Here is a 12841-nt window from a genome sequence, read left to right on the forward strand (position 1 = left end):
CCTGCACGGAAGATGGAGGGCTCTGAAATAGAATTCCGAGTTTGGAGAACCAATTAGAGGGAGGACACGTAACAGGCACCGGGGCACAAGATGGCAGCACCCTCAGCTCGTCTTCACGACAGAAGGAAAGAAGGTGACTTACCCGAGGTGCCGGAGGATGGAGGCGCCTTCTCCAAAGCCAGGAAGTGAAAATGACGTCCATGGGCCCGGCCGGTCACCCGGGCGGGGGAGGAGGGCAGGTCCTGCCAGCCAGCCGGCTGCCCGGTGCCAGCCCCGGCCACGGGCCTGTGGGCCCCCGGTCTCTGGCCGTCACCGTCCCTCGGTCCAGTGGGCCCGGCTGGGCCTCGGCCACCCCGGCACAGGGGGCAGGGCTGCCAGGAGCCATGTGGTGCTGGGGGAAGGCCCTGCTGCCAGCCCCGGAGTACGAGGAAAATGCTACTTTTGTCTCCTGCTCTCATCTGGCACTGGCTGCCCGGGGAGGGGGGGCAGAGGCGGCCGCTGCAGCTCGGCCCCGCCCACCGGGAATTTTTGAAAGATGCTCGTGGGTGCGGGAGGATGGCAGACGTGGCAGTGGCGGGTGGGCCGGGCCCCCAAACCCACCACCAAAAAGGAGGAGGCTGGCCGGGCGGGAGAGGGAGGAGGAAGCCGGCGTCTGGCCACTCAGTGGCCGGCCAGGGAGGACATGGGGAGCGGCCGCCTGGGCCTGGCCAAGGCGCCCGCACCCTGTGGACGGGCAGCGTGGCCTGGGCGCCATGCTGTGGGCGCCTGCCTGACCGGGCTGCTCTGAGGGGCTGGGCGTCCGGGCGGCCTGGCTCACTCCAGAGATAGAGGCCACATTGTTCCCACGCCAGGCTCAGCAGGAGGCAGCCAGCACCCTGCCCGTTTCTCCAGGGTGAGGCCAAAGACCCCACCCTGAAAGCTGCCCTGGCCGGGGCCCTGGCAGTGAGCCCCCTTCTAACGCCTGCGGAGGCTGGCGCTGTTGTAGCCGGGAACCCAGGCTGCAGGTTTGAATCTGGCCCTGTGTCCGACTGGACACTTCACCATGAGCAAGCCTGCCTCAGTTTCCCCATCTATAGAAAGGGGGTAATGGCTCCTCCCACTCAGGGCTGCTGGAGTGGCAGAATTAACATGCACAGAGCCCGAAGCTCCATGCACGCACCCAGTCAGCGCTCGACGCCAAGGGGTCCGAGAGTGGCCAGGCAGCTGCGGTGGACAGGGCATCGGGGTGGAGTCCAGGCCCATCACCCTACCCTCTCAGACCCTCACAAATCCTTGCCTTTCACCAAAATCAAACCTTGCCACTACCTCAGGGAAACATCCCCGAACTCTGGCCCTACAACTGGGGTGGGCAGGCCTGGGGTTTCACTGTGGTTCTTTCATTTGGAGACAAAATATCAGACCCCATTGCTCTCTCCTGCGGGCATCAGGCTGGGTCTGCTGGGTCACCTGTTTGTCCAGCTCTCCCTTCTCACCCTCTATGTGACCGGGAGCTGCAGCAGTGACCACTGGGGTGTCCTTGTGCAAGTGAGCAATAAGGCTGGAAGTGTGGGAAGGGGTTCCCCAGGAAGCGGTGCCACCCACCCCATGGCCGTCTAGGGGCAGGCAGGGCCAGCTCTGCACCAGAGGGAATGGCATGGAGTGACCATTGCCTTGTTCTGGGCCTGACTCCTGGGTGTATGGGACACATCAGGGCCTTTCTGTCCATAAGGACTCGAGGTAAAGGGTGGTCTAGGTGGACCACGAGAGCCCGAGTGGACTGTGAGAGCCTGCCGCAGTGGACAGGAGCTCCCTGCTGCCTGGATTCTGTTTTAACACTGTTTTACGCCTGCTCAGAGCTGGTCCTGCTGAAAGCCAAAAAAAAGGGGGTGGGGGTGAGTGAGCGAGGAGAAAGCTGCCCGGGAGGAGCCCTCAGTCCTGGGCTCTGGTCTCACGCACACGGCCACGTGACTGGCTCGCCAGCTGATGCCAGAGACAAAGCAGGTAGGACTCTGATGCCATGCGCCCCAACAGGAACGCCGGGAATTCCATTCCAGCAGCGGCTTGGCCTGGCTGCCAAGAGTCTGGCCCTGGGAGGGGAAGGGTCCCCCATGCTCCACAGTGCGGGGCCTGTTCTGCCAGCAAGCAACATCGGGAAGCCACTGAGGACGAGATGGCAACAGTGGGACCCACAGGGGCATGGCAGGGGAGGCAGGGCCTGGGTTACGGTTGCAGGAGGAGATGACTGTCCCCCTACCCGCGGAACCGCTTCAACCAGAAACGTCCACTGCTGTGCCCGGCTGGCCGCCCAGGAGATAATGGCTTCCAAAGCAGGCCTACAGGCCACTGTGGGGCTCAGGACACGAAGGCAGTGGGCCTGGACCCCAGCCCGTATCAGGACCTTCTCAGATGGAGCTGCAGGTGGTGAAGCCGGGCAACCATCGCACTGTGTGGGGCCAGAATCCCCGTCAGGCCCTTCTCCTGGCAGTGGAGGGAGGGCCCCACAGGTAACACCCATGCAGCCGCCATGCTCAGGACACACGTGTGCCCTGCAGGCCAGAACCCACACGGTGGGCGGGGGGGGGGGGGGGGGGGGGGGGTTCTGGGTGATGGGCAGCCCCCATTCAATTCACGACAGCTTCTCTTACAGTTAAAATACATGGAAAACTGGAGCGCCGGCACCATCATTTTATTATAATTTAAAATGTAATTATAAAAGGCTGATTTGAATGTAAATATCTCTCTTAAACACATGAAAGGGGATTCTAAATTTAAGAGCCCCAAATCAGCAGGTAAATATTTCAGCTAAATGCTCTTCCTGCCATCTGAAATGCCAGAATTAAGGAAAGGGCGTTCCACAGGCAAAAAAAAAAAAAAAAAAAAAAGCCCTGGTTTTAGAAAACCAAAAGCATCGGGGATGATTCTTTTTAAATCTGGAGGGAAAATTCTATCACTGCTTAAAAAAAATTGTTTGGCCTTTTTACCATGTAGATCTCATGCACACATTTAGTAACCACAACCACCGGTCTTATTTTATGACACTAACCGGTGACCCTGCGGTCACATCTCTACTCAGAAATCCTCTCGGCGCTGGCTGGACAGTGGGCCCAGCCACTCTCTCCACACAGGCTCCTGGGTGGTCAGAAAGATGAGACTCCCCAGTCCAGACCCCACCAAGAAGCTTCCCATCCCCAATTTTCGTTTTACTTTCAAACTGCCTCCCACCATGCACAAAAAAAGTGACTAGACACCTGTTTTTTTTTTTTTTTTTTTTTTTTTTTTGCCCATTGTCACAAGATTTCATTCTTTTTCATGATTTCCATTATACCAATTCTGCCTATAGCATCAGAGGCTCCTGGACACCCGGAAAGAGAGCTCTTTTCTGAGTGGGCTGACGTAAAGGGCTACAGGGGCCAAACTGAGAAGCTCTGGCATTGAAAGCAAAATAAAACATGTGACAGCCGATTGACCAAAAAAAAAAACCCCTCATTTCTGAAGCCAAATATTATACTTGGCCAAGAACACTGCTTGGGTGACCCTGGTCCCCCACCTGATCAGGGCCACTCCCTCATCTGTCCTCCTTCAAGGCCTCGCTGGGGTGTCCAGACAGGTCCCCCTAACGTGCTGGGTGTCTCCGGCCGATGGGCCACCTCAGCCTTCCCAGTGCTCCCCTGGCACCACAGGAATGCTTCACTACAGCCCCAGCACGGCCCACTCCTCCCAAATCTGCTAAGGCGAGCCTGGGCTCTGGCCTGGCTTCCCCGGGGCAGCTCCTCCCGCACCTCGGAGAAGGGGCTGAGGGATGGCTCGTGTGTAGGCCTCTTCATTCTATCAATCCAGAAAATATTCACGGAGCCCTAACTCTGGGCCGCATTTGTCAGAGTTACAAAAACACCCTTTCTAGCCCGGAAGGGTGTTTGCTTGTGCGTGGCTTCACCAAGTCAGGCTGGACTCTCCCACAACCTACGGGCCACTCCCAGGTTCATCTGAGAATGGAATTCGGGGAGGAGTAGACACTGGTAAACCACAAATATTGGCCCAAATCGCCCTCTCGATGGCCTCTCCCTTAGCCCTTTGGGGACAGACCCTTCCTCTTCTGGGCTCTATTTTTCCTCACACTTCCATTTTGTGACCCAGCCGGCTAAGGCCAACTGGGCCTGGCTGAGGGAGGCCCCATCCGGCCCACGATCCCAAACCTGGCCATCGTTCTAGCACTCGCAAGTGAAGCCCTGCGGCTTTTAAAAAGAAATCATGGAAGAAAACAAAATTAACTCGTGCAAGCTTAGCCTCCACTCAACAAAGAAAGCCAGACGTGCCCACTGAAATTGTTCAAGAACCACGGGTCAGGAGACCTTCTTTTTAATTCTCTAAATCTCTGTCTCCAACTACACGTTTAGGGCCTGCCATTCCCGGACGCTCGAGCTCCACAGACTGTCCCAGCCCAGGGAACACTGGGCAGCTCTGAAAATAAATATTTCATATGAAAGATCCATTGTCTCTGCTTGGAGACAATTGTTGCTTTTTCTCTCTGCTCAGTTCTATAACATCAGAAACCATGACCAATGCCATTTAGGGCTCTCTCTTATTCCGACAAGATGTTTTCAGCAAGGACGATCTTGCTGGGTCTTCCTGAACGACCAGCTAGGAGGGAAAACTCCAAAGCAAGCATTTTGGTTAACGTACCAGGCCAAAGAACAATTAGCTCGTCAGAGTGGTGAAATCCTCCCACCAAATCACCATCTGCATTTCCAGCGAGGACACTGGTGGCTGGTGTGGCCGCTCTGGGACCCTGCACCAGGACGTCCTACCCCGTTCTTTCCTGCCCCTGAAGTGAGTGGGAGAACAAAGGTCAGACCCAAGGCCAGCACCCACGTGTGCTTTCCGTCCTGCCCCTGGGAAGGGGTGCCTCCTCCGTCAGCACTTCCCAGGTCCCCAAGGAGACCCTGGTCTCATCTTGTGTACCCAAGGTGAGGTGCAAGATGCATCTGGAAGCCACATTCACACCAAGTCCCTGTGATGAGGAAAGTGCGGGCTCTGTGAGCTCCTGCCAGTCCACCTGAGAGACACCATCAAGGTCCACTTTTGCTCCCACTTGTGGGGTCGGGAGAGCGAACTTCTTGGTTCATTTTCTGGTGAGACTGAAGTTGGGTTATCTGTTACTTAGAATATAACATCATGCAATATATAAAATAATAGTAGTGGTAAATAAAATAAATATTAAGCAAAAACAGTGATTATTGTTGACAACAATAAGTGACAATAGCAGTAGCCATTTATGTCCCGCCCCTCCCCAACAACGTGCCTGGAATGGTGCTTTATGGAAATAATGTCTGAGGTCTCTGAGGTGGGTTAACACTCTTCCCGCTTTAGAGCTCAGAATCCAGGCTCAGGGGGGAACTCAAATGTGCCACGGTCACCCAGGCAGAGGCAGGGGCAGACTGAAGCCCAGGGTGCTGACTCCAGCTTGCTGCGATTTCGGCAAGAGCATTCTCCTCTCTCCCCAAACGTGCAAAGAACCCTCAAAACCCAACACCCCAAGGAAGCACGGTGGCTTTATGGTGTTTCTTGCCTGGCCTGGAAGGACCCCTCCCTTCCTAGAGGCCACCCTTCAGCACAGGCATGCGTCTACACTGCACGAGAGGACATTGCACCAGACACGAGGCAGCACCTGCCCAGGCAGGGTGCCCATCTGGGTGATCTGGGTGGGCAGAGCTCTTCCCAGTTCCTCCTGGGCCACACGGTCTGCCTTCCAGTCACGCCCCATCCATGCTGGGCTGGGACAGGCCCCAGTGCCCTTTAAGGGGTCGGAGGGAGTGAGAAAGGTTCACACAGACAGCCTGACCCAGCCAGGTGCAAACCACATAAAAAGTAACCCTGCTGCAAAGCACCATGCTGTTCCTATGGAGCAAGGCAAACTGCTAGCCTGCACCTGCTCAGGCATGAGACCTCACCATGGCGGAGGGGCACTGCCCAAGTGGAGCCCAGCTCGTCCCCACCAGCACCCTGGAGACCCTTCTCACCCAGGAGGGGCTGGAGCCTGGTGAGGCCCCAGCACAGGCGAGGGACTATCCTGGGGTAGGCCCTGGTTTAAAACAAAACCAGAAAAACCAGGGCCCATCCTTCCACCAGCCCACACCATAGTGCATGTGGCCCTCGCCCCCTGCTTTCCACATTCTTGATGTTAAATCCAGAAGTGATTTAAAAAACAGACAAGTGCCAGTTTCATTTTCAGAGCCTTCTCTTGTGTGTGTGCGCCCTCAAAAATGAATTGTGCCGGGATGGGAGATTCCACCACCACTGGGAAGCCCCTGGTGGGACCCTGAGACTCTTGTCAGGCTGAGCTGGCTCGAAGGAACATGGACAAAGGCAGGACGGGGCCTCGCCAGGGCCTCTGTGCCCAGCGCTGGCCCCAACTGTTGGCTGCAGAATCTTGACCTCATCCCATTTCATGGGCGAGGGGCACACTGTGTGGCAGGAGACGGGGCTCTGGAGCTTTGACGAATAGCAGTCCTCACTCAGCAGCCCTGGAGACTGCCTCCTCCGACGCTCAGGCCTTTGCCTGGCTCGCCCCGGGTCTGGCCTGTCGAGCAGGGGAGCTGGATGCCCCTTGTTTCGGGATCTGTTTTAATCCAGAGGGACGCCCTGCAGCCTCAGCACCACACCATTCCTGTCCTCCGTGCTATGTTCCGTCTGCTGTGGCCTCCGGGTAAACGTCTCCAGCATTTTATAGGCAAGGCCCCGGTGGAACTTGAGCTTCTTCTAATTACCAACCTCGTCACTGCCAACGCCATGCCAAGCAGAAGCTCCCGGCTATCATGGCATGCCTTCCGCAGCTGCACCCCGATTCTGAGATCGCCCCAGAATGTCCCACCCCAGGTTTCACGTCTGCTAACTGCGTCTCATAAAGTGATAAATAAAAACTCAAAATGGGGCGACGGGGCAGCGGGGGAGGCAGCCCAACAAAAAAGACGGCCAAGGTTAGTTCCTCCAGCACAGAGGTAAACTTCCCACCTCCGGCCGTGGCTGGCTGGACCCCACTGAAATGGTCCCCTCAGTCCGTGGGGTTCTTGGGGAGGGCACTAGGCAGCTGAGGGGGAGGGAGGCGTGAGGCAAGCCTGGACTACCCAGGCCTCTGTCCATGTTCCCAGAAACACAGCCTCCAAGAGCCAGCTCATAGCCCTGGGGTGTTATGGAAACAGGCCCCCCATTATTTTGTGGTGAAAGCACCCAGCAAGGTTATCCAAACCACCTCAGTAAGGTGGGGAGGGCAGGGGGGAAATTGCACCTGTGGCACAATCATATTAAAAAGCAGGCTCAATCCCCCACTGTTTGGGGTTTCATTTTAACCCCAGCTCCGTACACACGGACAAACATATTTTAAACCCCAAAGAGCTAGAACCAATGAACTAAAATAAAATGAAGCTATTGCTGGCCTGCAGGCTGCCTTGGCTTTTGAAACCCAACTACGAAAAAATTAATCTCCATGTTACCTTGAAACCCTATAATCATAGCAAGCAAGCATTCCTTCACCCCTTTCTTGCTCCTCACAAACTCCCCAGGGCCACTGGCTGGGCCTGTGTGTAAGGCACCTATAAAGGGGCATTTATTACAAAAAGTTATGAGTTGTTTTTCGTTTTACACCACTATAAACAGCAGCTTCCACACAAGGGCCTTTCACTGAACCGGCCCAAATGCCGCCAACGCCGAACCGAGGATCCCCCCTTGAATCAGCTCTCCCCAAGTGTCTGACCAGGAGGAAAAAATCAGCAGTGTGGGTTTAGAAATTAAATGGAATATTTCAATTTTCCAGGAAAGAGGTGTAGCTTCCCAATAACCTTTCCAAACACATCTAACAAAAAAAAATAATAAAAATAAATTCTAAAAACAGATGTTTTCTTTTTTCTTCCCATTGTGTTTAAGATGTCTGCTAACGCTTATTTTACGTGTTCAACAAGATTCTCTCTGGCAAATAGCCTGCACACCTCAGATTAGAAGCTGTGCTTCACAAATTCCAAGATCCAGATTAATGCCGAGTGGAGTTTTCGCAAGCTGGTGCGGCTTCAGGTTCAAGAGCAACCTCCTCGGTGCGTTCCCTGGTCTGTGGAAGGCCTGCCCTACGGAAGTGTCCCTCTTAGTGATCTCTTCATTAATATTTAAATACTCACTAAGTAGCGAAAGTGAGAAATGCACTTACCGTCCTCGGGAGTCGCCGTGAACCCGATCGTGACCTGGGGCGCACAGGTCGACAGCCCTGCCCTTGCGGGAGGACCGCGCCTGGCCGCCGCCGGCGCCGCGCTCGCGTGCCCAGAGCGGCACAGGCCCTCAGCTAGCGGTCTGAGTCCTGGGTTCCAAATGCTCACCCTCTTCACGCGTTGAAGCGGCGGACGACAGAGCGGGGCCAGTTCCCGCAACTCCGCAGGGTGGGACTGCTCTGGACGGCCAGGCGCACGGCCCAGGCCCCACTTCTCCGGCCCCGCGCCGCGTCGGTCCTTGCCTTCGGGCTCCGGCTTCCCTGCGCTTAGCGACCCGACTGCGCCAGAGAGTGGCCCGCAGGACCCGGTCACGGCGTCCGCGCGCCGCAAGGGACCTTTGTCCCAGACGAAAACGAAAGCGCGCCGTCCCGGGGACGCCCACGCCCTGCCGCGGAGAGCCCGGCCGGCGCGCCCCGCGACTTTCTCCAAGTTCACGTGCATTCCGGGGCGGGCGTCGCGGGCCAGGACTTGCAGAGCCGGGCCGTCGGGCGGGCGGCGGGATGCAGGCGTGCTTGGGGACAGCCCCGCGGGGCGGGTCGGGGCACAATGGGTGCCACCGGGCAGGCGAGCGCGGGGACAGCGTGGGCCCGGCCGCCGCGCGGCCGCTCGTCTCGCGCTGCCCGGGCGCCGAATGCGGCGGCGGCTTGGCACAGACGCGCCGCGCGCCCGGTGCATGCTAATGGCCGGCGGCCGCGCCATGAATTATTCAGCAGCGGCGCGGAGAGGGCTAGCGCGGCGCGGAGGGCGACCCGGGCCGCGCGTCCCCCGCCGCTGCGAAGCCGCCACGGCGACTTCCCAAACTTTCCCGGGTCCGCACCGAGGATGCGGCCCCCGCGGCGGCGCCGTCCCCGCCCGAGCGCGCCGGCCGCGCTTCCCCCGTTGCCGCCTATTTTATGTCTTTTGTCTCGGAGTTGGCACCTGTCCCAGAGAGCGCGTTTCCCTGCCCACCCCTTCGCCGCCGGATCGGAGCGGGGGAGGGAGTACTGGGGACCCAGGGAGGAGGGGACGGGGAAAGCAAGGCGCCTGCGGGCCCCGCAGCCCGCGGAGACCGCCCGAGAGCGGCGGCCGTGCCCGCGCGCCCGGGCACCCCTGTTCTGAGGGGAGATCGGGGCTGCAACCGCGCCCGGAATACCAACGAGGCCGCCCGCGGCCCCCTCCGTGCCCGCTGCGGGTGAGGACCGGGCGCCGCCCCTCCTGGGTTCCCCCCTCCACCGCCCCCTACCCCGGGACGGCGCGCGCGGGCGGGGCAGGCGGCGCGAGCAGCGGATTCGCCGCCCAGCCCCGCGTCTCGCCCCGCAGCCCCGCGTGCGCGTCCCCGCGGGGCACGCCGCCCAGGCGCTCTCGCCAGCGTCCCGCCCCGCAGCCTCCGCCGCCCGCCCCGAGGCGGGGAATACCGCGCCGCGGGGACCAGCGGCTTTATTTCGCGCCCCGGGGCCGCGCGGCCAAAGGCGGGCGGGCGCGAGCGCCCGGCCCGAAACCCACCACCACTGCTGGCACCGAGGCGGCGGCTGCTGGAGACGCGCTCGGCGGCTGCGCTCCAAGGCGCCGGCTGCCATGATTGCGGGCAGCGGGACGCGCGCGCACGCTCGGGCCCGGCTCGGGGACCCGTGGCTGACCGACGGTCCCTGCAATCCCCGCAGCCTGGTGCCCACCCGGCCCCGGGCGTCGCGGACAGCGGCCAGGCTCTCCAGGCTCGTCCCCGCGGGGAACAGTGTGCGCTGCGGACCTCTCGACGCGGCCCCGGGACAGCGCTCGGGCCGACAGTGGCAAAGGGCTTCCCCCAGGGCGGAGTTCGCGCATGGGCGACCCCGCGGTGGCTTCCAGGACACTGCGGGCTCCTCGGAGCGAGGGGTGCCCAGAGGGGTGGGAGTCGGGACCCGGCACACGGGAGCCGGCCTGCGGAGGCAGGGGTCAGCGCACAGTGCCGGGAGATGTAAGAGGGGCGCGCAAGGTGCCTGGAGGAGTTGGGTTGGGGGGTTGTTCACGGTGCCCCGGGAGGCGTGGGATGGGTGGGGACGCGGTGCCCGGAGCCGCTGCCCAGCTCCGAGCGCGCTCTCTTCCTTCCCAGTGGAAACAACTTCCTGCTTCCCCGACTCAGGGCACAGGAGCTGTGGGGAGAAGTTCAAGGCCGCAGCTTTGCTCTCTCGGAGCCCGATGGCGACACTGCTGGCCCCGGGCCACACGATTCCTTCCCAGGCCCTCCGGGTGGTCGGGACCGGCTGGCCTCTAGGGTCCGGACACGGGTTAGAATGCCAAGGAGGCCGCGGCGTCTTTTCCCGCCCGCTCCACAGAGGCGCCCGAGTGGTTCCCAAACCGCAGAGGGGCCGGCCTGGGCCTCCGGCTCTCGGGGACGCACGCGGACACAGAGTCACTATTCGGACACAGAGTCAATATTCGCAGACCCGGTCCCCCTGCCCAAGCATGCCCTGGCTCAGAGCCGCATGGAGCTGGCTGTCCCCAGACGCCTGCGACGGCCCGTTGGCGGCCAGGGCCCGAGAGAAACAAGGCCTCCCGGGTCCCATCCCAATGTCTCTCTGTGCTTGTCTCCCCCCAACCCCCCGCCGCCGGCCTTGGCATTCTAACCAGTGTCCCTTGACGTCACATCTCGCCATTTCTGCCAACCAATTGAAACTTGTCCGTTGTCATAAAAATATATATACTTTTTATGCCATTGGTAAATTCAAAAGTTCCTCGTGTGCCCTGCTTCCCAGGAAACTTCATTTCACGTTGGATTAGACTGCCCAGGAGGGCAACGCTGGGCTGGGGCAGCCGGGCAACTCTGTCAGGGCCTCGCTGCCCACTGAGCTGCCTTCCACAGCTCGCTAGACCCCCATGATTGTGGCTGTGAATTGTGCCAGCCACCCTGATATACACACCACTGCCTCCACCCCATGACACAGAAAATTTTGGGGGAGGGAAGGAAGAACTCAGGGTATGTTAAGAAACCTTCCCAGTTGCTTTCCTGGGAGTTGGGGCGGTGGGGACTGGAATCTTAGTATAGCATCTTCTTTCTAGAAGCTGAAGGAATTCTAGGGATAGCTTTATTTATTTATTTTTTGCTATGGGAAAACTCAGTTTTAGAAAATGGAGTAGAAATGTTTTCCAATTAATCTTTTCATTGGAATCTGGACCGACTTTCCCTTTCCACAGCTGCCTGGTGGCTTCACTATTGCGTGGGTCGCCCTCTTTTCCTGAGGAAGGTCTTGTGTCTCCCCCCTCACCCCCCAGCTCCAAGGGCTGTGGGGCCCAGAACTGGAAGCTCAGGAGCTCTGTGCTTCCCCAGAAAAGGGCACTGCTCTCTCCACAGCCTGAGTCTCAGACATGCAGTGTCTACCTTCTAGCAATACAGCAGGGGAAATCAATCCTGTCTAGCACTGTGCTTTATAATTTTCTTTCTTCACTATTAAAAATTTCAGCCCCAGATAGGAAGTGTGGGGTAAAAGCACACATTCCCACAGGATGAGTCTGTGCCCAGCAGCGCCCAAAGCTCCACATATGCCCCTGTAGCCCCTCCTAACCCGGCCACACCAAGGCAGAACTCAACCACTAACTGCTCTATAAACTCCTCCTGTACCCCATCGTTACTGTATGGTTCAACTACTTTAAAAAACATACTACAGATATTTTGTGGTTTAGCAAGTTTAGGGACTCCAGAAGAACAAAAATGCTTTAGAAACTGAGATGAATGCAGAGATCTAAACATCATAAGCACCAGGCCTTTTAATATGGAATCTTGTTTTTCCAAAATAATGAGCACACCCGGTAACGACCAAATGGGGATTCTGAACATAAATATATGGTTACTATTCTCAATAAAACTGTTCTCAAGGGCAATCTCTAGAAATGATGCATACCTCGGAGATACACGTTCAAGGGAAAAAAGGAAAAAAAAGACCGCATCCAACAACCACACTATAATCTATTTATAATCACGTTCCTAAACACTATAAATATTATAACTAATGTGATATATGTTTTGTGATTAAATGGGTGGATTAAAACATTGAATTTAAAAAGCCACAAAGAAAAAGAGATTATCTTCTATTATGCCACTTACAACTTTTGTTCCATTGGCACAAATACAGATTTGACAACTATATCATTACTGAACGCAGTGACTAAATGCCAGGATATTAGCTTTGTAATTTTCACCTGAAATCATTGTATAATCATACTGGCTTGCTAACCTTATTTTTATTAACTGATTTTTTTTTCTTTCTCTCGCACCGTAATAAGTTAATTTAATGCCTTTTTTCCACTTACAGTTTTTATTTGGTAAAGCAAGAAATCAGATAAGTCAGAACAATATTCAAGAACACACACTCTTTAAAAAAAATTTCCCCCTGTAGTTGGCAAGGATTTACATATAATTTGGTTGCAAATGCAGAAATCAAATGCTGCTTTATTCAGCAAAAATCATAGCACTCAGGTAATTCCACTGGGTAATATTCAGGTTAGCTTGTTTTTGTCTATTTGCTATCATATTATTCAAAGTAAATAATATTTTTTAAAGTATGCTCAAATTATCAACAAGAAAACCTGGAAAATTTACATTGTCGTTGAGCACTATGATGGACAAGTTTCCAGGAAGAAAAACTTGGTTTTTGCCTGTG

The 12841-nt window shown here is 56.8% G+C and overlaps 1 protein-coding gene across 2 annotated transcripts in view; it reads right to left on the reverse strand.

Annotated features, from left to right (window-relative positions):
- LOC101014684 (translation initiation factor IF-2-like) overlaps positions 1 to 9416 on the reverse strand; it is a 41585-nt gene extending 32169 nt beyond the window's left edge. For both annotated transcript variants that reach the window (XM_031656192.1, XM_031656191.1), the window contains exon 1: positions 8171 to 9416. In XM_031656192.1, coding sequence (XP_031512052.1) covers positions 8171 to 8927 — 757 coding nt within the window. In that variant the 5' untranslated portion in view covers positions 8928 to 9416. The remainder of the gene's footprint in view (positions 1 to 8170) is intronic.
- Between the last annotated feature and the right edge of the window lie 3425 nt (positions 9417 to 12841).

Source organism: Papio anubis, chromosome 16 (genome assembly GCF_008728515.1).
Source record: "Papio anubis isolate 15944 chromosome 16, Panubis1.0, whole genome shotgun sequence".
NCBI classification, from domain to species: domain Eukaryota; kingdom Metazoa; phylum Chordata; class Mammalia; order Primates; family Cercopithecidae; genus Papio; species Papio anubis.